The 26,828-nt window shown below is 35.4% G+C and overlaps 1 protein-coding gene across 1 annotated transcript in view; it reads left to right on the plus strand.

Annotated features, from left to right (window-relative positions):
• LOC131138355 (zinc finger protein 536-like) overlaps positions 1–20,341 on the plus strand; it is a 39,171-nt gene extending 18,830 nt beyond the window's left edge. The window contains exons 5-6 of the mRNA XM_058087197.1: positions 6,160–6,741; positions 19,646–20,341. Of these exons, the coding sequence (XP_057943180.1) occupies positions 6,160–6,741; positions 19,646–19,875 (812 nt within the window). The 3' untranslated portion in view covers positions 19,876–20,341. The remainder of the gene's footprint in view (positions 1–6,159; positions 6,742–19,645) is intronic.
• The last annotated feature ends 6,487 nt before the right edge of the window (positions 20,342–26,828 follow it).

The raw sequence follows: 26,828 nt of genomic DNA on the forward strand, positions 1-26,828 counted from the left end.
CCTTTAACATGAACATTAATCAAACGTAATCATTTTTTTTCTGGGTACACGATACCATACAGCATCCATATCAAACTTGCGCGGGGCCGCGCTAACATTAAACTTTCATATCAAAGCGGGGGCCTTAAAGTAGTGTCCTGCGTACCACATTTGGCCCGCGGGCCGCGTGTTTGAGACCGCTGCTGTATTGTATCATGCACCCGGGAAAAAATATTACATTTGATTAATGTTCATGTTAATGGTTAAATAACTGTTAATAGTTATTTGGCCCGCGGGCCGCGTGTTTGAGACCCCTGATTTAAAACATATTGCGCAACTGCACGATCTTGAGACACATGCTAACTCGCAAACTCGAGCGCTAGCGACCTAAACGGTAGCCTCCAAGTTATTTCCTTTAAACTTAAATCGCCAAAAACTTACCACTTCCACACGTATAGCGAGGATAACTATTAACAGTTATTTAACCTTTAACATGAACATTAATCAAACGTAATCATTTTTTTTCTGGGTACATGATACCATACAGCATCCATATCAAACTTACGCGAGCCGCACTGACATTAAACTTTCATATCAAGGCGGGGGCCTCAAAGTAGTGTCCTGCGTACCACATTTGGCCCGCGGGCCGCGTGTTTGAGACCCCTGATTTACAACATATTGCGTAACTGCAGCGTCTTGAGACACATGCTAACTCGCAAACTAGAGAGCTAGCGACCTAAACGGTAGCCTTCAAAGTTATTTCATTTAATCTTACATAGCCATAAACTTACCACTTCCACACGGATAGCGAGGATAACTATTAACAGTTATTTAAGCTTTAACATGAACATTAATCAAACGTAATCATTTTTTATCTGGGTACATGATACCATACAGCATCCATATCAAACTTGCGCGGGGCCGCGCTAACATTAAATTTTCATATCAAGGCGGGGGCCTCAAAGTAGTGTCCTGCGTACCACATTTGGCCCGCGGGCCGCGTGTTTGAGACCCCTGATTTACAACATATTGCGTAACTGCAGCGTCTTGAGACACATGCTAACTCGCAAACTAGAGAGCTAGCGACCTAAACGGTAGCCTTCAAAGGTATTTCATTTAATCTTACATAGCCATAAACTTACCACTTCCACACGGATAGCGAGGATAACTATTAACAGTTATTTAAGCTTTAACATGAACATTAATCAAACGTAATAATTTTTTATTTGGGTACATGATACCATACAGCATCCATATCAAACTTGCGCGGGTTGCACTGACGTTAAACTTTCATATCAAGGCGGGGGCCTCAAAGTAGTGTCCTGAGGAACACATTTTGCCAGCGGGCCGCGTGTTTGAGACCCCTGATTTACAACATATTGCGTAACTGCAGGGTCCTGAGACACATGCTAACTCGCAAACTAGAGCGCTAGCGACCTAAACGGTAGCCTTCAAAGTTATTTCCTTTAAACTTAAATAGCCAAAAACTTACCACTTCCACACGGATAGGGAGGATAACTATTAACAGTTATTTAACCTTTAACATGAACATTAATCAAACGTAATAATATTTTATCTGGGTACATGATACCATATAGCATCCATATCATTAAACTTTCATATCAAGGCGGGGGGCCTCAAAGTAGTGTCCTGCGTACCACATTTGGCCTGCGGGCCGCATGTTTGAGACCCCTGCTGTATTGTATCATGCACCCTGAAAAAAAATATTACGTTTGATTAATGTTCATGTTAAAGGTTAAATTACTGTTAATAGTTATCCTCCCTATTTGTGTGGAAGTGGTAAGTTTATGGCTATGTAAGTTTAAAGGAAATAACGTTTTTTTTTGTTTTTTTTTTGTTTTGAAAAACTGATGCGGCCCAGACGTTAGCTCCAGTGCCCCCCCCCCCCCCCCCCCCAAGTAAATTGAGTTTGAGACCCCTGATTTAGAGTTTTCTCTGTAAGGTCAGATAACGCATACGCATGGTTTTATTAGAGTCTCTGTGTTATGCGAGAGAGGCGTCGGCTTGTAATGATGCAGTAATTGGACTTTTGCCTGATAAATCTAAGCTCTGAAATGACTCCCCTCACATATTGTGAGCCTCGACAGTGTAAGTAAATCTTAAACTGATTAAGTTAGCATGAACCAGGCAATCACAAAGATGGCACCCGTCCAAAGGAAGTGGGGGTTGGGGGGGTGCTTTGAGTAGAATCCTCAGCCTTTATGTTGTTTTACTGCTCCCATGTTTAGTTCGGGTAAATGGCTTCTCGGGACGCTAAAAGATGAGGTCAGATGTGTGTTTCCTGCAACTGGCAACGTCGTCGTAATTTAAACCGCAAAATAACTAATATATATGGAGCATCGGGAAGAGTTCCATTAAGCAGGCGGGATTTTGGCTCTTAGCGCAGACGCGAGGGTGTGGCATTGTGGAAGCATCTTTCCCGCTCGTCTACATCCATGATGCATGTCTATGTGTACATTTCATATATCCATATATATGTATATATACTATATATACACAAAATGAAATAAAACAATTTTCATATGCTACACCAGGGGACCGGTGGTGTCCAAAGTGCGGCCTATTGGCCACATGCTGCCCGCAGGTGCTTTGTTATTGGTTCGGAATACATTCTAAAAATTTTATTTAACATGAAAACCCAACTACGGCAAAAATTTAAAAAATTTAAACAGTAATTTTAATAGAATAAAGTCAAAAAATTATGAGGAAAATGTAATAATTTAATTTAATTTAATTTAATTTCACGCTATATAATAATGCTGAGGAAAAATGATGTTATTTTAGTAACGTAAAGTTAAAATGTTATAAATAATATATTTTTTTTAAATTTAGTAATAGACAAAATCAAGCCTTAATTTTTAGAAAATTATGTTGGGAAAAAAGTTTGAATATCAATGGAATAATGTCACCATTCCATGGGAATAAAGTCATAATTCTGAGAAGAAAAGAAAAAAAAAAAAACACTGGAAAAAAATATAATATCATGAAGAAAAATAATGAAATTTTAGTAGTTGAGAGTTCAAATACTCAAGAAAAAAAATGAAGAATATTTTTTTTTTTAAATTGTAATAAGAAACAAAGCAAACAAGTTTTGAATCAGATTAAAAATTACTCAGAAGAGCTTAAATATATATCATGCGGTGTACCCCAGGGGTCAATACTGAGACCAAAACTCTTCAATCTATATGACATCTGTTAAGTCACAAAATACTTAAATCTAATATTACTTGCAAAAAATAAAACAACATTTTTTCTGGTTATAGCACTCAAGAGCTAATAATAATAATAAAATCATAAATTATTTTAGTAGTTGAGAGTTCAAATTCTCAAGAAAAAAATTATGAATAAATATTTTTTTTAATTGTAATAATAAACAAAGCAAACAAGTCTTAAATCAGATTAAAAGTTACTCAGGAAACAGTAGCCTTATACACCTGTGAGCTTAAATATATCATGCGGCGTCCCCCAGGGGTCAATACTGTGACCCAATAATAATAAAATCACATATAATTTTAAAAGTTTTTTGCAAAAAAAGTTTTTAAGTTCTGTCTTAGATTTTTAGATGTGACCCTCGGTGGTCCTTGCGGTCCCTGTACTACACCCCCCCTGTATCGTGTTGCACCAAATACTGCGTCTTTACTTCAAGGACGTTGATATTTTATGGTTTTCTACATATGAAACATAAAAGAACCAGCCGTCCTTTTATTGCCGTTCGCTTCACAATTGTAGTTTTTCTATTAAAGTTAGAAACAAAGTAAAGCGCCGACTTCACATCATTAGATCTGGAGAATTACCTCAGGGTCACATCTTGAGGGGTATGAAATTGATATTTCTCTGGCGGAGGATGAATCACCGCTGTAACTCAGATATTAGTCCATTAAAGAAGAACAATAAGGCATCAATATGCATGGAATTAAATTAATGGTGGTGGGTTTATCTGCCTATCCCAGACGCATCCCTAAAAGACACAGTATAATGTATGGCCTGACCTTCAAATGCCAAGAGAGTGTTGGGCAATAAACTGCCAATATTTGTGGCTTAATGGCGTCGGATGACTTTTACTGTAATTGGAATGGCGGCGAAACAGCTGGGCTGTTTAAAGACAACGCGAGGCTGACGATCTCTTCCTCCCAAACGGTCACGCTGAAGTGTGTTTAACCCCGGAGGGTGTTTCCGTCATCGCCGGGACCGTTACGTTGTGTGTAAACACAAGAAGATGTTAGGAACGACACATCATTCACAGATAAACAGGATGAAAGCTAAAGAAGACGGGATTATTGCACTTTTTTTTTGGGAGTGGGATTAATCTTTCGCTTGTGTTAGCTTTCTGGTATCATGTCTTATGCTAACGGGTTGGTTTTGACCCATGAAAAATTTTCATTAAGAAGCTATTGACCCACTTATGGAAGGTTGGGGTAGTAACACAAAAACTAAAATTTCTTAAAAATTCTTAAAATTTCTTAAAAATGTGAACGGCATGTTTTTTGAGGAACACCTAGAATATGAAATGATTAAAAAATTTCATTACAAAGATATTTCAAGAAAACAACCTGACCGGGTCATTTTTGACCCACTTATGGAAGGTTGGGGTAGTAACACAAAAACTAAAATTTCTTAAAATTTCTTAAAAATGTAAACGGCATGTTTTTTGAGGAATACCTGGAATATGAAATGATGAAAAAATTTCATTATGAAGATATTGCAAGAAAACAACCTGACCGGGTCATTTTTGACCCACTTATGGAAGGTTGGGGTAGTAACACAAAAACTAAAATTTCTTAAAATTTCTTAAAAATGTAAACGGCATGATATCAAAAACATGTTTTTGAGGAATACCTGGAATATGAAATGATAAAAAAATTTCATTACAAAGATATTTCAAGAAAACAACCTGACCGGGTCATTTTTGACCCACTTCTGGTTTAATTTAAATTAAATTAAATTAAATTAAATTAAATTAAATTAAATTAAATTAAATTAAATTAAATTAAATTAAATTAAATTAAATTAAATTAAATTAAATTAAATTAAATTAAATTAAATTAAATTAAATTAAATTAAAACAAAAACAAAAACAAAAACAAAAACAAAAACAAAAACAAAAACAAAAACAAAACTATAAAACTATAAAACTATAAAACTATAAAACTATATTAGGAAAGCAGGAAGTGAACAAATGTAACTGATTGTTACTGATTGTAAAAGTACCAGATGGAGGGGTAGGATTTAATAAACTGAGAAGCAAATTTGATGATAACTATTATTATTTTTTAGTGTATTTTATAGCTGATTTAATCTATGGGTCAAAACCGACCTGTTTTACATATAAAATAAAATAAAATAAAATAAAATAAAATAAAATAAAATAAAATAAAATAAAATAAAATAAAATAAAATAAAATAAAATAAAATAAAATAAAATAAAATAAAATAAAATAAAATAAAATAAATAAGCTGAACAGCAAATTTGATGATAACTATTATTATTTTTTAGTGTATTTTATAGCTGATTTAATATATGGGTCAAAACCGACCCGTTTTACATATAAAATAAAATAAAATAAAATAAAATAAAATAAAATAAAATAAAATAAAATAAAATAAAATAAAATAAAATAAAATAAAATAAAATAAAATAAAATAAGCTGAAAAGCAAATTTGATGATAACTATTATTATTTTTAGTGTATTTTATAGCTGATTCAATATATGGGTCAAAACCGACCCGTTAACATAAGAGATACCAGAAAGCTAACACAAGAGGAGGGTTAATCGTGGTGGGGGGGGGGGGGGGGGGGGTACCCTCTCATCCTCTTTGAGATGTTTTGCAAATTTGACTCTTGTGTTATTTCTGTAGGAATCACGTTCAGCGTTAGCATCTTCGGGTTTGTATTTATTATTACGTGGCGGTGGCGGCCATACTGTAAAATGATGGATCACTGGAGCTGAAAGCTGATTACAAGCTTGATTTACTGCAGGGCACCGCTTAAATCATTCAACTCCGTGTGTGTTTGTGTGTGTGGGGGGGGGGGATTGCAACATTTTTCATGTTTGAGAACCGCCGTACCTCGGCGTGCCTTGCTCGGAAACAAAGTGCTTACTATGCTTCGGGAATTTGATTTGCATCCTGTGTTTTGTTGCTTTTGTGTGTTTTTTTTAGGCGACAATTCCTACAAGTGTGTACCCGCCGTCGGTTTCCAGCTGGAACGCTACCGATTCCCGTCCTGGCAGAACAGCAACGGGAGTTCCAGTCCCAACCAAAACCCAAAAGTCAAAGCCAGGAGTCCAGGAAGTAGTCAGTACCTTCCTGCTGAGAACCACAGTGATACGAGTCCTTCATCTGTAATCACACCCAAGTCCCAGTATGAGCCTTTGGATTTGTCGGTGTCCTCGCACCCCACCGTGACCCCCGCTTTGCTACTCCATATGTCCGACATGTTCAGGAATGGACCCCCCGCCCCCCCTGCGTACACGTGTGACATTTTAGGGGTAAAAGAAACCGTAAGCGTTTCCGCAGTTGATGTTGAGAAAGCGGCCCCAAACGGGGTGGAAGTGATGACAAACGGGGGTCAAGCGGACAAGATGGGCGAATGGGCCGCGGCGCCCGATAACGCGACGCCGGAACCGATGAGTCCGTATCCGCAAGTCGGGCTTCTGTCGCTACTGCGGGCTCAGAAGACTCGCGGCGGCGTGCATCGGAACGAAGTGAACGGCGGAGGGAACGTGAATAACGGGACATCAGGTGAGCATACGCTGACGGGTCGTACGTGGTAGGTCAGGGGTGTCCAAGTTGGGATCCTGGGGCCATTTGCGGCCCATGGTGCATTCTAAAACTAGGATTTAGAAAGTCGTTTTGGAGAATTATATTGGGGAAAAAGTTATGATGACGACAATGATGATGATGATGATGATGATGATGATGATGATTATATATTAGTAATATTATATAATATTAATATATTATTATATATGATATATAATGTTAATATATTATTATGCAAATAAAGTCAAAATAATATGAGAAAAAATGGCAAATGTATTATTATTATTATTATGTATTAATAATATATAATATAATATTATTATATTATTAATATCTTATATATGATATATAATATTAATAATAATATTAAATTAATATTAAAGTCAAAAGTCATAATTAAAGTCAAAATAGTATGACAAAAAATGACAACTTTATTATTATTATTATTATTATATATTAATAATATAATATAATATAATATAATTAATATTATTAAAGTCAAAGTCAAAAGTCATTATTAAAGTCAAAATAGTATGACAAAAAATGACAACTTTATTATTATTATATATTAATAATATAATATAATATAATATAATATAATATAATATAATATAATATAATATAATATAATATAATATAATATAATATAATATAATATAATATAATATAATATAATATAATATAATATAATATAATATAATATAATATAATATAATATTATTAAAGTAAAAAGTCATTATTAAAGTCAAAATAGACAAAAATGACAACTTTATTATTATATATTATAATATTATATAATATTAATATATGATATATAATATTATATATTAATAATATTTGAATAGTCAACGACAACTTTATTATTATTATTATTATATATACTAATAATATAATATAATATAATATAATATAATATAATATAATATAATATAATATAATATAATATAATATAATATAATATAATATAATATTATATTATATTATATTATATTATATTATATTATATTATATTATTAATATATTATTATATATGATATATAATATTAATATATTATATTATGCAAACAAAGTCAAAATAGTATGAGAAAAAAATTAAAAATGTATTATTATTATCATTATATTCTTAATATATTATTATATATGATATATAATATTAATATTATGCAAATAAAGTCAAAATAGTATGAGGAAAAAATGACAACAATTACTTGAGAAGGTTGAAATATTTGTAAAATTAATTTAAAAAATGGACAAAAAAAACTGAGATGCATTTTTTTTCTTGAAGTATCCATAACTTGTCCGCATATATCCATATTTTTTCAATATGCTCCATATTTGAAGTTAGCAACATGAAGCCTGATATTTGAATGCTTATACTCCCACCTAGTGGACAAATAGCATTAATGCACCCTCAGGTTTTTTTTGTTGTTTTTTTGGGGGGGGAATGGGGGGGTGTTTTATCAGTATCACATCCTGCTTCCTGTGTCATGTGTGACTTAGTGTGACTTAGTGTGACTTAGTGTGACTTTGTGTTAGACGCTACCACCCCCCCCCCCCCAACCCCCCACCCCCTTCTAAAATATTTTCGGCTGCAGATCCCGAGCCATCATCACCTGACTGGGAAGGTGTGAAGCGTGCATGTGAATAAATCCCGCCAATTATACACACGTGATACTTCACTGGTACTTCAAAAACGTAGTTATTTCCTGTTTTGTTTTTTTTTGTTTTTTTTTTTTTCCCGGTTGGAACTTGGAAACGGAGCTAAGGAAGACCCAGGTGTGTCTGATGATTGGACCAGTTGAGCCCCCCCCGTGCCCCCCCCCCCCCCCGATTTAATAATGGCGTCTCTCCCCCGGGGGGGAGGGGTGGATGCAACAGCTGGGGTCTTTGATATGCATTCATATTATGAGTGCAACATGACCCCCCCCCCCCCCCCCAAAAAAAAATTGTGCCCCCCCCTCCCCTGTTAAATTCTGAAACTCAATATGTTTCATATGAAAGACAAGGAAGTGGCTGTCAACTCCATTAGGGAATCACATCTGTTCCCGTTTCTTCCCGATTGTGGAACAGTTAAGTCGTGATGGTGCGGCGTCGTCGTGCACAGATGGTTATGACAATATGGCGGAAAGGCGAAAAGGCGAAAGGCGACTCTCGCGCTTGTCACGGCGCCGTAATTGCACCTCGATCGGAACAGATCATATTCCAGAATCTTCTGTAGCGACATTCCCGTCTCCGTGGATCAAAGGTCAAACTCTAATTGGGACAGAAATTCATTCGTTTTCTATGCCCATAATTTGGATTTTTTTAATCTCATATTTCCATATTTTGTCAGTGGTGGAAACTCATTTTTTAGGTCAAATAATATTAATTTAAATATCAATATCAATATTAATATTATGAGAGTTTTATATTATTTTAATATTTAATATTAATATTAATAATCCAGCTCACGTGACTTATTGCTTTGTTGTGGGAACCTCATTTTTTAGGTCAATTGATATTAATATTGATATTGATGTTGATGTTGATATTAATATAGATATTATTATGATTATTTTATTTATTATTATTATTATTATTATTATTATTATTATTATTATATTATTATAATATTAATATTGATGTTGATGTTGATATTAATATTGATATCGATATAATATTATTATGATTATTTATTTTATTTATTATTATTATTATTATTATTATTATTATTATTATTATTATTATTATTATTATTATTATTATTATTATTATTATTATTATTATTATTATTATATTATTATATTATTATAATATTAATATTGATGTTGATGTTGATATCAATATATATATGTATATATATATAATATTATTATTATTAATTTTATTTATTATTATTATATTATTATATATTATTATATATTATTATAATATTAATATTGATATTGATATTTATGTTGATGTTGATATTAATATCAATATCAATATAATATTATTATGATTATTTATTTTATTTATTATTATTATGATTATAATATTATTATATTATTATAATATTAATATTGATGTCGATGTTGATATTAATATCAATATATATATAATATTATTATTATCTATTTTATTTATTATTATTATATTATTATATAATATTATATATTATTATAATATTAATATCAATATTATTATTATAACTGTATTATAACTTTTTGCTCAAATAATTCCAACTTTCTCTCCTTAAAAATGTATTTAGTTTGTTGACTTTTTTTTTATTAAATTAAATTATTTTCTTTTTATGATTTATTTTATTAAATTATTAAAATTAAATTAAATTATTATTATATAGTAACATATACAATATTAAAATTGTATTCGGCTTTTTTCTCTCAATATATAAATACTTTATTGTCATAAAATTATAGCAGTTTTTTTTCAAAACTATTTAATTTTTGTCCAAATTTTTTTCCTGAATTTCCCCGAGATAAATTGTTACATATTAAATATTTTAGGATTTCACCTGTATGCATTTTTTCCTTGAAATATATTGAACTCCTTCTATTATATTAAATATATGAAATATTTTTATTAAATATTAAATATATGAAATATTTTTATTAAATATTAAATATATGAAATATTTTTATTAAATATTAAATATATGAAATATTTTTATTAAATGTTAAATATATGAAATAAAATATTAAATATTAAATATTAAATATATGAAATATTTTTATTAAATATGAATTATATGAAATATTTTTATTAAATATGAAATATATGAAATATTTTTTATTAAATATGAAATATATGAAATATTTTTATTAAATAGTAAATATATGAAATAAAATATTAAATATATGAAATATTAAATAAATAAAAAATCGGAGCGGGGAGGGTAATATTTACATTTGGGCACCCCGTCTAGTCAGTCTCTTGCATTCTCTATCAGGCCTGTCAGTCAAACAGACGTCCATTGCTGACCGACATTGAGGATACGTGGACGTCCTCCAAAAGGCGAATCGGAGCAGGTGGTCCCCCGCCCCCTCTCGCCGCCTGTCCCGTCCTCAGCGATGACCAGGTGGCTTTGTCACGGCTCTGTCTTTTTCCTGTTCGACCCCCCCCATCTTTTTCCACGCTGGATGGCATGTCGAGTGGCACGCTGACATATTGCCGGGCACTTTGGACACGCGAGTGATGCGTTTTGCGTTGACAGTTCGGGTCGACTCCAATGTGGCGGTGGTAGTAATTGGCCAGATGGTGACCCCGGTTTGAACCCTTTCTGCATGCTCATTAGTCCTCCATTGGAACATCCCTTGTGTTTTTAAAGCTGGCTTCAATTCACTTGCAATAGCGGGGTTCAGCCACAAGATGGCGACATTTACCACTCTAAAATACAATATATTTTTTTTCCTATTACAGTTTTCATAACATAAATGCCCTTGAATAACTTTGAAGCACTTCACAAATGAAATGATAAATCCCGGTTTCTTACCGGTGAGCATAAGATCTATACATAAATGATTAAGAACCAGAACCAGAACCAGAACCAGAAAGGTCATTATCTCATTCTTTGACCTCCGCGTCCCCTATAAGAGAGTCCGTAGATGAGAAGCAAGAAAAGATGGCCGCAGATGGAGATGGATGGAGTGACGGGAGTAGCGCGTTCGTCTCCGTGAGCAGATGTCGTGCGAGGGCAGCGTGAGGGCAACGCCGTCCTCTTTTGTGCCGTCGCTTCTCCTCATGGAGATAATGAAGGGTGGAGCGCCGGGGAAGGATGTGCGGTCATCACTCAATGTCTGTAGGCCATCAGAGCTCGGCGCTGTGTCATCCGTCACCATTCAGCTCCTCTGGCCGCCCCTGGCCGCCCCCCCCCCCCAGTCGGGCCCCCCCGCCGCTGTCATCATGGTCATTATCTCACGCTCACACACACAAACGTGCGCTTGGTGCTGAGGCGGGGTCATGGTGGTCCTGATCATTTTTAGCACTTTCACGCTGCGGCTGCTTCGCTTTCGGGCCCCGCGGCGTCGCCCTTTGGTTTCTTTTTGTTACGAACACGACCAAAACATGGCAATGTTTCAGAGGACAGGATTTGGCTTCAAAGACTAATATCACAGTAAAGACAGCAAAGACAATAAAGATAATAAAGACAATAAAAACAGTAAAAACAGTAAAGACAGTAAAGACAATAAAGACAGTAAAGACAGTAAAGACAATAAATACAATAAAAACAGTAAAGACAGTAAAGACAATAAAGACAGTAAAGAATAAAGACAGTAAAGACAGTAAAGACAATAAAGACAGTAAAGACAGTAAAGACAGTAAAGACAATAAAGATAGTAAAGACAGTAAAGACAGTAAAGACAGTAAAGACAATAAAGACAATAAAGACAATAAAGACAGTAAAGAATAAAGACAGTAAAGACAGTAATGACAATAAAGACAGTCAAGACAGTAAAGACAATAAAGACAATAAAGACAGTAAAGGCAGTAAAGACAATAAAGACAGTAAAGAATAAAGACAATAAAGACAGTAAAAACAGCAAAGACAGTAAAGACAGTAAAGACAGTAAAGACAGTAAGACAATAAAGACAATAAAGACAATAAAGACAGTAAAGACAGTAAAACAGCAAAAACAGTAAAGACAGTAAAGACAATAAAGACAGTAAAGACAATGAAGACAGTAAAGACAGTAAAGACAGTAAAGACAATAAAGACAATAAAGGCAGTAAAGACAAAAAGACAGTAAAGACAGTAAAGACAATAAAGACAGTAAAGACAGTAAAAACAGCAAAGACAGTAAAAACAGAAGACAGTAAAGACAGTAAAGACAATAAAGACAATAAAGACAGCAAAGACAGTAAAGACAGTAAAAACAGCAAAAACAGTAAAACAGTAAAGACAGTAAAGACAATAAAGACAAAAAAGACAGTAAAGACAGGAAAGACAATAAAGACCGTAAATACAGTAAAGACAGTAAAGAATAAAGACAATAAAGACAGTAAAGACAATAAATACAGTAAAGACTAGACAGTAAAGACAGTAAAGACAATAAAGACAATGAAGACAATAAAGACAGCAAAGACAGTAAAGACAATAAAGACAGTAAAGACAGTAAAGACAGTAAAGACAATAAAGACAATAAAGACAGTAAAGACAATAAAGACAGTAAAGACAGTAAAGTCAGTAAAGACAGTAAAGACAATAGAGACAGTAAAGAATAAAGACAGTAAAGACAGTAAAGACAATAAAGACAATAATGACAACAAAGACAGTAAAGAAATTAAAGACAGTAAATACAGTAAATACAGTAAAGACAGTAAAGAATAAAGACAATAAAGACAGTAAAGACAATAAATACAGTAAAGACAGTAAAGAATAAAGACAGTAAAGACAATAAAGACAGTAAATACAGTAAATACAGTAAAGAATAAAGACAGTAAAGACAATAAAGACAGTAAAGACAGCAAAGAATAAAGACTGCAAAGACAGTAAAGACAGTAAAGACAGTAAAGAATAAAGACAGTAAAGACAGTAAAGACAGCAAAGAATAAAGACCGCAAAGACAGTAAAGACAGTAAAGACAGTAAAGACAATAAAGACAGTAAAGAATAAAGACAATGAAGACAGTAAAGACAGTAAAGACAGTAAAGACAGTAAAACAGTAAAGACAGTAAAGACAATAAAGACAGTAAAGAATAAAGACAGTAAAGACAATAAAGACAATAAAGGCAGTAAATACAGTAAAGACAGTAAAGACAATAAAGACAGTAAAGAATAAAGACAGTAAAGACAATAAAGACAATAAAGACAGTAAATACAGTAAAGACGATAAAGACAATAAAGACAATAAAGACAATAAAGACAATAAAGACAGTAAAGACAATAAAGACAATAAAGACAATAAAGACAGTAAATACAGTAAAGACAGTAAAGACAATAAAGACAGTAAAGAATAAAGACAGTAAAGACAATAAAGACAATAAAGACAGTAAATACAGTAAAGACAGTAAAGACGATAAAGACAATAAAGACAATAAAGACAGTAAATACAGTAAAGACAGTAAAAACACTAAAGACAATAAAGACAATAAAGACAGTAAAGACAATAAAGACAGTAAAGACAGTAAAGACAATAAAGACAATAAAGACAGTAAAGACAATAAAGACAGTAAAGACAATAAAGACAATAAAGACAGTAAAGACAATAAAGACAGTAAAGAATAAAGACAGTAAAGACAATAAAGACAATAAAGACAGTAAATACAGTAAAGACAGTAAAGACGATAAAGACAATAAAGACAATAAAGACAGTAAATACAGTAAAGACAGTAAAAACACTAAAGACAATAAAGACAATAAAGACAGTAAAGACAATAAAGACAGTAAAGACAGTAAAGACAATAAAGACAATAAAGACAGTAAAGACAATAAAGACAGTAAAGACAATAAAGACAGTAAAGACAGTAAAGACAATAAAGACAATAAAGACAGTAAAGACAATAAAGACAGTAAAGGCAGTAAAGACAATAAAGACAATAAAGACAGTAAAGACAATAAAGACAGTAAAGACAGTAAAGACAATAAAGACAATAAAGACAGTAAAGACAATAAAGACAGTAAAGACAGTGAAGACAGTAAAAAAGTAAAAACAGTAAAGACAGAATAAGAATAAAGACTCCCTGTGCATGCGTGCATACGAATTGAGAGTTTTTAATGTAAAAAGTATGTTCCTGGTTGCCAGATGCATTGTCAAGTGTCATTTCCCCCCTTAAGACAGGTCAGTGTCTGGGACCAAGTCAGCAATCTTTACTATTGGAATATCATTTCTCTTTCTGTCATCCCTCCTTTCTCATTTCCCCTCAATTCTATTTACTCCCATACGTGTGCATGTGCATGCGCATGTGCATGTAAAGGTATAGCATCACATGCACACGTGTGTACATTGTGTGTACATTGTGTGTACATTGTGTGTACATTGTGTGCGTGTGGCGGCGTGAGCAAGCTAAGCTATGAATAGAGGATCACGCGGCGAAGAGATGGATGGTTCCTGTCTTCTCTAATTGTAAAATATTAGTTACATTAGATTCTGCTTGGTGATTAATGGAACTTATTTGGAGGTTGCCCTCTCCTGGACCTCTCCCGTGGGAGGGGGGGTTCGGGGGGGGGGGGGGGGGTCCGAAAACGTGAAAACCTTTTGACTTCTTTTAACCTGACTTTGTATAAAGATGGCGTCCATTGTGTTTTTATTTCATGATTTCTTGGAAAAAAATTATTGTTTTTGTTTTCACTGACACACACACACATATACACATACACACATACACACAAATATACACAACCTTGTGTAGTATTATGATGATATTCAGGTGTCAGGTGTGTGTGTGTGTGTGTGTGTGTGTGTGTACTTTATTGTCCATCAGGTTATGATACACCAGCAGATGGAGCATTACCTTTTATTGCTTACACCTTCTGGGAGTTTTCACTAATTTCACCCCCAAAACACATTTTTATGGAAATGCACGGCAGAGTGTTCGATTCCCGCAGATGTCCTACTGGGATGGGGGGGGGGGGGGGAGGAGGAGGACAGGAGGACAGGAGGACAGGAGGACAGGAGGACAGGAGGAGGACCTGCGATGCCTTCCATCCTTCCACCCTTCCATCCTTTCCATCCTTCCACCCTTCCATCCTTCCATCCTTCCATCCTTCCACCCTTCCATCCTTCCATCCTTCCATCCTTCCACCCTTCCATCCTTCCATCCTTCCATCCTTCCACCCTTCCATCCTTCCACCATTCCAACTTTCCACCCTTTTACCCTCCCATCCTTCCACCCTTCCATCCTTTCACCCTTCTACCCTTCCATCCTTCCACCCTTCCATCCTTCCACCCTTCTACCCTTCCATACTTACACCCATTCACCCTTTCACCCTTCTACCCTTCCATCCTTCCACCCTTCCATCCTTCCAACCATCCACCCTTCCATCCTTCCACCCTTCCATCCTTCCACCATTCCAACTTTCCACCCTTCCACCCTTTTACCCATCCACCCTTCCATCCTTCCACCCTGCAACCCTTCCATCCTTCCACCCTTCTACCCTTCTACCCTCCCATCCTTCCACCCATCCACCCTTCCACCCTTCCATCCTTTCACCCTTCTACCCTTCCATCCTTCCACCCTTCCATCCTTTCACCCTTCTACCTTTCTATCCTTCCACCCTTCCATACTTCCATCATTCCAACTTCCCACCCTTCCACCCTTTTACCCTTCCACCCTTCCACCCTTCCATCCTTCCACCCTTCCACCCTTCCATCCTTCCAACTTTCCATCCTTTCACCCTTTTACCCTTCCATCCTTCCACCCTTCCACCCTTCCATCCTTTCACCCTTCTACCCTTCCAACCTTCCACCCTTCCATCCTTCCATCATTCCAACTTTCCACCCTTCCACCCTTCCATCCTTCCGCCCATCCACCCTTCCATCCTTCCATCCTTCCACCCTTCCATCCTTTCACCCTTCCACCCTTCCATCCTTCCACCCTTCCATCCTTCCACCCATCCACCCTTCCATCCTTCCACCCTTCTACCCTTCTACCCTTCCATCCTTTCACCCTTCTACCCTTCCATCCCTCCACCCTTTCAGCCTTCCACCATTCCAACTTTCCACTCTTCCACCCTTTTACCATTCCATCCTTCCATCCTTCCATCCTTCCATCCTTCCATCCTTCCATCCTTCCACCCATCCACCTTTCCATTCTTCCACCCATCCACCCTTCCATCCTTTCACCCTTCTACCCTTCCATCCTTCCACCCTTCCACCATTCCAACTTTCCACCCTTTTACCCTTCCACCCTTCCCCCTTCCATCCTTCCCCCCATCCACCCTTCCACCCTTCTATCCTTCCACCCTTCCAACTTTGCATCTTTTCACCCTTCGGTCCTTCGGTCCTTCAGTCCTTCGGTCCTTCGGTCCTTCCATCCTTCCATTCTTCCACCCTTCCCTCCTTCCAACCTTCCACACTTCCATCCTTCCACCTTTCCACCCTTCCATCCTGCCACCCTTCTTCCACGACTCCGATGATGAGCGTGATAGAGAGGAAAAAGGGGGAGAAGAATGCAAGGGAGGGGGGGGGGTACAAACTTGAGACAGCCTCGGTTTTTGGGAAGTGATGTCACATGACATCATTACATCACAGTTTACTGTAAGGATGAATCACCGAGAAACACATTGAAGTGTGAGACAGACAGGAAAAAGTCGTTTTTATGAGCTAATTCGTCCGGAACACCACCCCCCCCCCCCCCCCCCCGGCGTCGTGCTGACTTTTTTGTTTTACATTACGGTTTGATCAACGCATGGAAGCTATTAGCTGCTTTGTTGTTAGCGGGCTTAAGGGTTAGCGAGTGGGGGTTGGGTTGCACGGGACGGACAGGAAGTGTTGGCATTCCTTTCCTCTCTCAGCTGCAGACGTCTGTCATTCCTCAACTCAACACTTGTGTGTGTGTGTGTTTATTTATCTGTGTGTGTATTAATAGCCAGCATTCCATAAAGTCGGAGCCAAAACTCAAAATTATTCACGTTAAAAAAAATATACAGAAGTACCAAAGCTCTAAAATACTACGTTATTTTGAAATACTTACATTTTTTTGTGGACTCCTATAGAGCAGCGACACACAATAACCATTAAATTAACCATTGAATAACCATTGTTAGCATTGTTAGCATATGTGTTAGCATATGTGTTAGCATATGTGTTAGCATACGTGTTAGCATAAGTGTTAGCATATGTGTTAGCATATGTGTTAGCATAAGTGTTAGCATAAGTGTTAGCATATGTGTTAGCATATGTGTTAGCATATGTGTTAGCATATGTGTTAGCATAAGTGTTAGCATATGTGTTAGCATATGTGTTAGCATATGAGTTAGCATATGTGTTAGCATAAGTGTTAGCATATGTGTTAGCATAAATGTTAGCATATGTGTTAGCATAAGTGTTAGCATATGTGTTAGCATATCTGTTAGCATATGAGTTAGCATATGTGTTAGCATATGTGTTAGCATATGTGTTAGCATATGTGTTAGCATATGTGTTAGCATATATGTTAGCATATGTGTTAGCATATATGTTAGCATATATGTTAGCATATGTGTTAGCATATATGTTAACATATATATAACATAACGTATGTTATATAACGTATTTTGGACTTATAGTCCAGAAAATACGATATATACCATATTTTTGGTATAAATAATATCACAATATCACATATGTCATTTTTATAGTCGTGTACCGTATACAGTCTAATGCAGGGATTGGCAAACTGTGGTGCAGGGACCCCAGGGAGTCCTTGGAAAATTTCAGCTAACCAAATACCGTATTTTCCGGACTATAAGTCGCACTTTTTTTTCATAGGTTGGCTGTTCCTGCGACTTATACTCCAGAGCGACTTATAAAAATTACCTTAAAAAATTTGAAAAAAGTGTTACATAAACACTGGACACCTTTTCTGTTTATTTTTTGTGTAGCTGAATAACCATTGTTAGCATATGTGTTAGCATATGTGTTAGCGTATGTGTTAGCATATGTGTTAGCATATGTGTTAGCATATATGTTAGCATATCTGTTAGCATATATGTTAGCATAAGTGTTAGCATATGTGTTAGCATATGTGTTAGCATATGTGTTAGCATAAGTGTTAGCATATGTGTTAGCATATATGTTAGCATAAGTGTTAGCATAAGTGTTAGCATATGTGTTAGCATATGTTAGCATGTTAGCATATTCTTTTATTGTTAGAACTTGTCTTCCAAGGGGACGTAATGTCTGTTTTGGTTAAGTAGTTAAAATAAATTACCTGAAAAAATGCGACTTATGTTATTTTTTTTATACCTAATTATGTATTTTTGCCCTTGTGCGACTTATACTCCGGAGCGACTTATAGTCCAGAAAATAGGATATAAAATACGATAAATACAATATCACATATGTCATTTTTATAGTCGTGTATTGTATACAGTCTAATGCAGAGATTGGCAAACTGTGGTGCAGGGACCCCAGAGAGTCCTTGGAAAATTTCAGCTAAGCAAATACCGTACTATAAGTCGCACTTTTTTTCATAGGTTGGCTGTTCCTGCGACTTATACTCCAGAGCGACTTATAAAAATTACCTTAAAAAATTTGAAAAAAGTGTTACATAAACACTGGACACCTTTTCTGTTTATTTTTTGTGTAGCTGAATAACCATTGTTAGCATATGTGTTAGCATATGTGTTAGCATATGTGTTAGCATATATGTTAGTATAAGTGTTAGCATATGTGTTAGCATATGTGTTAGCATAAGTGTTAGCATATGTGTTAGCATATGTGTTAGCATATGTGTTAGCATATGTTAGCATGTTAGCATATTCTTTTATTGTTAGAACTTGTCTTCCAAGGGGACGTAATGTCTGTTTTGGTTAAGTAGTTAAAATAAATTAACTGAAAAAATTCGACTTATACTCCAGAGCGACTTATGTATGTTTTTTTTTTCGACCTAATTATGCATTTTTGGCCTTGTGCGACTTGTAGTCCAGAAATATTTTCCGGACTATAAGTCATATTTTTTTTCATAGGTTGGCTGTTCCTGCAAGTTATACTCCAGAGCGACTTATAAAAATTACCTTAAAAAATTTGACTTATACTCCAGTGCGACTTATAAGTAGCGACTTATAGTCCAGAAAATACAATATATACCGTATTTTCCGGAGTATAAGTCGCACTTTTTTTTCATTGGTTGGCTGTTCCTGCCACTTATACTCCAGAGCGACTTATGTTTTTTTTTGTTTTTTTTTATACTGTGGAATATTTCTCGATGTATTTCTGCTTTGTTAACTGTTGTTCTTTTTTTTTTTTTTTTTCCCATTTTATAGCTCGGAAGCCGTTCCCGTGCCGCTACTGCCCCTACAGTGCCTCCCAGAAGGGCAACCTGAAGACTCACGTCATCTGCGTCCACCGCAAGCCCTTCGACAACAGCCTGTACCCCGACCGCCGCCTCCGCCGCTCGCACACGCCCCAGCGGCCCTCCAAATCGCCTCCGAGCACGGCGGAAGATAATCGGGTTGCGGGTAGAGAGCAGATGAACGCGGCAAGTGGGACTTGATGTTGTTGTCACGGCAACCACGGATACAGACAGTTATTATTATTATTGCTTTGGTTAAATAGACTGAGACGTTAAGGGGTTCTATTATGCACTTTCTTACGTTCTATCATAATATTACACTTTTTGGGTGTCGGCACACTAAGAACTGAGACTTCCTGTTTGTCGTTTCTTCGGAAAGTGCTGCCGAAAAACATCACTCGGAGAAATGGGGATATGTACGGGGGAACCAGATCCCGTTTAACGGAAAACTTTGATGTACATTCCAGTGTTTCTCGAAAATCCGCAGTATGTATTTAACTGTAGCAATGAAGTTGCATATAATAATAATAATAATAATAATAATAATGACAAGAATAATAAAGTCCACTGTGATGTGAAAGTGTAACAATAGCATTACATTTTGTCTGTGAGCCGCATTTATAAAATTTATTTTGATTTTAAAAAAAATTCTTTTTACACTTGTATTTAAGTCAGTTTCATTTGTAATTATTTGTATTATTTTTCTATTTTCATTTAAGTCATTTTTTAAATGCTTTCATTCAGCTTGTTTGTAATTTTATATTTTTTATTTTTTATGTAAGCGATTTATGTATTTTTTTATTTTGTTTTACGATGTCAATTTAGACTTTTATAATGTGTATTATTTATTTTATTTTTCATTATTAATACATTTTTATTTTTATTTTTTTTTACATATTTAAGGCATTTGTTCTTTTTTAAATTTATGTTACTTATTTTGAGTTTCTATTATTTTTATTAATTTTTACATTTAAGGTAATTCTTCTTTTTATACAATTATTTTTTTTATTTTAAATTGTTTACACTTTTAATAATAATAATAATAATAATAATAATAATAATAATAATAATAAATTTTATTGACTTTTCTTAAGACATTTTGATTTGTATTTAATTATATGATTCGTATATTTTAATTTAAGTCATTTTGATTTTCTATTATTTTTCCTATTTTTTCAAGTCCTTTTTTAGTGATTTATTTTTATTTTTTTAACATAATTTTTATGAAACTTTTTCACATTTAAGTCATTTTTATATTTATTATTTTCTTACACTTTTATTGAAGTCAATTTTATTTTATATTTATTTATTTTCATTGTATTTTTGCCTTTTAGAGTCATTTATTATGGCATTAATGGCTCCTATAGAGCAGCGACACACAATATCGGATTTTTTTTTTTTTTTTTGGCAAACTGTGGTGCGGGGGCCCCGGGGAGTCCATGGAAAATTTCAGGTAACCAAATATCGTATTTTCCGGACTATAAGTTGCACTTTTTTTTCATCGTTTTTTTTTTTTCATAGGACTTAGAACTCATTTGTCATTAGTTCAAGGATCCAGAGTCGGAATTACTACGATAAGGATACATGGAACGCCATCTCTCAACGTTCCTCGTCAGCTCGGAATACTCTGGTTTATTATTTTTTACAGAAATCAGCCCATACTAATCGACGACCGAATCATGGACCCATCGGTATTTTTGATGTGGATTATTTCCAGGCTTTTGCAGGGCAAATTTGGCCCCAGGGCCTTGACTTTGACACCTGAGCACGTTTGTTCATTCATGCAACAAACACAGCGTGTAACGTCGTCTCTAAATATTCCTTGATTTTTCCCTTCCGGTTCGCAAGTCCTGTCTATCCGTCAAGGATGCGTTGCCAGATGTTGGGGCTTTCATGGCGGCAGATGTAATGAAGTAGAATGTTGCACATCAGAGATTCCATTTGTTCCGGATTCCACTCCAGGGAGAACGGTTCTCTCACATATAATTATTGCCCATTAACTCCTATGCCGGAATAATGCTCAATTAAATAGAAACAGGAAAACCGAACAGCCGGATTTTTGAAGTGATATTGAGAAAAATGTCATGGTCTCGTGTTAAGTAGAACCAAAGTCCGGTTCCGTTTGTGGTCATTTCAGCATATGATCCGATCTACCTTGGCGTTCCCGTGCCAACATCCCATTAACTCCTATGCCGGAATAATGCTCAATTAAATAGAACAAGGAAAACCGAACGACCGGATTTTTGAAGTGATATTGAGAAAAATGTCGTGGTCTCGTGTTAAGTAGGACCGAAGTCCGGTTTCCGTTTGTGGTCATTTCAGCATATGATCCGATCTACCTCGGCGTTCCCGTGCCAACATCCCATTAACTCCTATGCCGGAATAATGCTCAATTAAATAGAACCAGGAAAACCCAACGACCGGATTTTTGAAGTGATATTGAGAAAAATGTCGTGGTCTCGTGTTAAGTAGGACCGAAGTCCGGTTTCCGTTTGTGGTCATTTCAGCATATGATCCGATCTGCCTCAGCGTTCCCGTGCCAACATCCCATTAACTCCTATGCCGGAACAATGCTCAATTAAATAGAACTAGGAAAACCGAACGACCGGATTTTTGAAGTGATATTGAGAAAAATGTCGTGGTCTCGTGTTAAGTAGGACCGAAGTCCGGTTTCCGTTTGTGGTCATTTCAGCATATGATCCGATCTGCCTCGGCGTTCCCGTGCCAACATCCCATTAACTCCTATGCCGGAATAATGTTCAATTAAATAGAACCAGGAAAACCGAACGGCCGGATTTTTGAAGTGATATTGAGAAAAATGTTGTGGTCTCGTGTTAAGTAGGACCAAAGTCCGGTTTCCGTTTGTGGTCATTTCAGCATATGATCCGATCTACCTCGGCGTTCCCGTGCCAACATCCCATTAACTCCTATGCCGGAATAATGCTCAATTAAATAGAACCAGGAAAACCGAACGACCGGATTTTTGAAGTGATATTGAAAAAAATGTCATGGTCTCGTGTTAAGTAGAACCGAAGTCCGGTTTCCGTTTGTGGTCATTTCAGCATATGATCCGATCTGCCTCGGCGTTCCCGTGCCAACATCCCATTAACTCCTATGCCGGAATAATGTTCAATTAAATAGAACCAGGAAAACCGAACAGCCGGATTTTTGAAGTGATATTGAGAAAAATGTCGTGGTCTCGTGTTAAGTAGGACCGAAGTCCGGTTTCCGTTTGTGGTCATTTCAGCATATGATCCGATCTGCCTCGGCGTTCCCGTGCCAACATCCCATTAACTCCTATGCCGGAATAATGTTCAATTAAATAGAACCAGGAAAACCGAACAGCCGGATTTTTGAAGTGATATTGAGAAAAATGTCGTGGTCTCGTGTTAAGTAGGACCGAAGTCCGGTTTCCGTTTGTGGTCATTTCAGCATATGATCCGATCTGCCTCGGCGTTCCCGTGCCAACATCCCATTAACTCCTATGCCGGAATAATGTTCAATTAAATAGAACCAGGAAAACCGAACAGCCGGATTTTTGAAGTGATATTGAGAAAAATGTCGTGGTCTCGTGTTAAGTAGGACCGAAGTCCGGTTTCCGTTTGTGGTCATTTCAGCATATGATCCGATCTGCCTCGGCGTTCCCGTGCCAACATTCCCCCCGCCCCCCCCCCCGTATCCGCGGATCACCTTGGGCAGCTGCGCCTGTTCACATGATGTGACTTTGACTGACAGTCGTCCCGACAACTCCATTCATGCGCCACCTGCTAGCTGTCAATCAGAGTGGCCGTCCCGCGGCTATTGACGGCGCTGTCAGCCCGCGTGAGATGTGTCTGTCAAAGCCCACCCACTCTGCCACCGCGCGCTTGCTTGCTTGCCCGCCAGTTTATTTACCGTCCTCTTTCCTTGAAGTGTGTCCTTCCCTTCAGAGACACCTCACCTCCTTAATCCCTGATCCAATCACAGATTCCCTGGATCCGCATTTGTCACCTTTTTCGGGATGGAGCGCCACAGAAACAGTACCGCAGCGGACCCAGTCTCGCTACCTGACATGTGACAAGGTCTGGGACTCCAGTTGACTAGCTAATCGGAGGCCTGTGACACCTGTCAATAACTTTCAGAACCAGAACCGACACGTTTTCCGGCTTTTTGAAATGATCCAAAACCTTGCCTTGTTCCCCTGAAATGGGTTTACGAGATGTGGGCGTCATTCCTGTCAAAGCTCCTAATTAGCCGCACTATCCCTTAAAGCAACAGCCTTTAATTAATACAAGGGATTAATTACTCCTAATGGTGATGAATGTTCCGGCGTGATGCCGAAGCCATTGAATTACACTCGACTGTCTTTCCCAGATATTCCGATGTCATAGGACACCGAGGTCCACCAGTTTGGAATTGGTCGACCTACCTCCATGACATCACTGGTTTGGAGTTGACTACTGCTATTATTAGTACAAGAAATGCATATTTAAATGCATATTTTGTGTAAAAACACTTAAAACAATGACACTTTTAATGCACAAAACAATTCAAACTACAAAATAAAATAAAATAAAATAAAATAAAATAAAATAAAATAAAATAAAATAAAATTAAATTAAATTAAATTAAATTAAATTAAATTAAATTAAATTAAATTAAATTAAATTAAATTAAATTAAATTAAATTAAATTATGGAAAGCAGGAAGTGAACAAATGTAACAGTTACTGATTGTAAAAATATGGTCATTTATGGTCATCACCTCGTATTTCAGTATGTGACAAAAAAAAACAAACGAAAAAAAAAATAATAATTTTGGAAAGCAGGAAGTGAACAAATGTAACAGTTACTGATACCAGAAAGCTAACACAAGAGGAAGGTTAAGTATACCTGTGGTTTTACATTAACCCTCTTCTTGTGTTAAATTAAATTAAATTAAATTAAATTAAATTAAATTAAATTAAATTAAATTAAATTAAATTAAATTAAATTAAATTAAATTAAATTAAATTAAATTAAATTAAATTAAATTAAATTAAATTAAATTAAAACAAAAACAAAAACAAAAACAAAAACAAAAACAAAAACAAAAACAAAAACAAAAAACTTAAACCATATTAGGAAAGCAGGAAGTGAACAAATGTAACAGTTACTGATTGTAAAAGTACCAGATGGAGGGGTAGGATTTAATAAGCTTTGCTTCTTCCTACTCCTTTTGGACATGTGGAGCTGGGAACTGATTATGGGATGCGCTCAATTGGAATCTGATGCATGTTCAATTGAAATAAAACCATTACCATTACTTTTATGGACAAAATTAAATTAAATTAAATTAAATTAAATTAAATTAAATTAAATTAAATTAAATTAAATTAAATTAAATTAAATTAAATTAAATTAAATTAAATTAAATTAAATTAAATTAAATTAAATTAAATTAAATTAAAACAAAAAAACTATAAAACTATATTAGGAAAGCAGGAAGTGAACAAATGTACCAGTTACTGATTGTAAAAGTACCAGATGGAGGGGTAGGATTTAATAAGCTTTGCTTCTTCCTACTCCTTTCGGACATGTGGAACTGGGAACTGATTATGGGATGCACTCAATTGGAATCTGATGCATATTCAAATGAAATAAAACCATTACCATTACTTTTATAGACAAAATTAAATTAAATTAAATTAAATTAAATTAAATTAAATTAAATTAAATTAAATTAAATTAAATTAAATTAAATTAAATTAAATTAAATTAAATTAAATTAAATTAAATTAAATTAAATTAAATTAAATTAAATTAAATTAAATTAAATTAAATTAAATTAAATTAAATTAAATTTTATTTACAACATATTGCGCAACTGCAGGGTCTTGAGACACATGCTAACTCGCAAACTAGAGAGCTAGCGACCTAAACGGTAGCCTTCAAGTTATTTCCTTTAAACTTAAATAGCCAAAAACTTACCACTTCCACACGGATAGGGAGGATAACTATTAACAGTTATTTAACCTTTAACATGAACATTAATCACAATGTGTAAAATAAAATAAAATAAAATAAAATAAATAAAAAAAAATAAATAAAATAAAATAAAATAAAATAAAATTAAATTAAATTAAATTAAATTAAATTAAATTAAATTAAATTAAATTAAATTAAATTAAATTAAATTAAATTAAATTAAATTAAATTAAATTAAATTAAATTAAATTAAATTAAATTAAATTAAAAAACTTATAAAACTATATTAGCAAAGCAGGATGGGGTAGGATTTAATAAGTCCTCCATTCGTCCATCCATATCCAGTCGTACATTTTGTCCGTATTGTGTCTGTCTTGTCCGACCTCCAACACATTCGTCTATGCCGACGTCCATTTTTCTTTCTTTCCATCAGAAAACCATCTTTCCTTTTCTTTCCGCACATCCCTTCATTATCATCTCATCAGCGTCTCATCTGCGGAATCATGCTTGAGGTCTTTCTCAGCCTCACCGAGATAGACGGGCCATGTTCGCCTAATCAGGCTCAATAAGGAACGGAAACAGTTTGACAGGTCAGGTAATGAGAAGTAATGAATTGCTAATCACGTTCTCGTACAACCCTCGGAGCACAGATGAAAAATTCAAAGTAATTAGCTTTGCACACTTGTGAAAACAATACTTAAGTTGGCGTCACGTGACTTAACAGATCATCACCGGGGCCGATTTTCTTTCAAAAAAATCGTGACGTCATGTCATGTGATGTGCTCGACGAGCGGAGTGAAGGATGCTTCGACGCAGGCCGTGTTTGACAAGCCCGCATGAGCCTCAAAGTACGGGATCCAGACATGGCCTGTCAATCAAAGCTAGCCCATCTCCCAGTTTAGTCACACTTACAATGGAACTAATAGGCGTTAACTGGAGCAAGGCACACATACGGGCTGGCTAGATCCGTGTGTCCCGAGGCCGGGATTGAACGGATGCCAAGGAACATAAGCTCCAGATATAAAAAAGAATTACAAGGGGACAAATAAAACACGGGGATTATGTCAGTGCGAGAAATGGAGGCATTGTTATTCCGAATGCGTGCAGGCTTGCTTCTCTTGTTTCGGATTCCATGGCCTTTCGGCAGTCCTGCACCTGCTCGGGCCGTCCGGGAGCTTCGGAAGCACAATGGAGACCGGGATGGTGTTT

This window comes from Doryrhamphus excisus, chromosome 11 (assembly GCF_030265055.1).
Source record: "Doryrhamphus excisus isolate RoL2022-K1 chromosome 11, RoL_Dexc_1.0, whole genome shotgun sequence".
Classification (NCBI taxonomy): Eukaryota; Metazoa; Chordata; class Actinopteri; order Syngnathiformes; family Syngnathidae; genus Doryrhamphus; species Doryrhamphus excisus.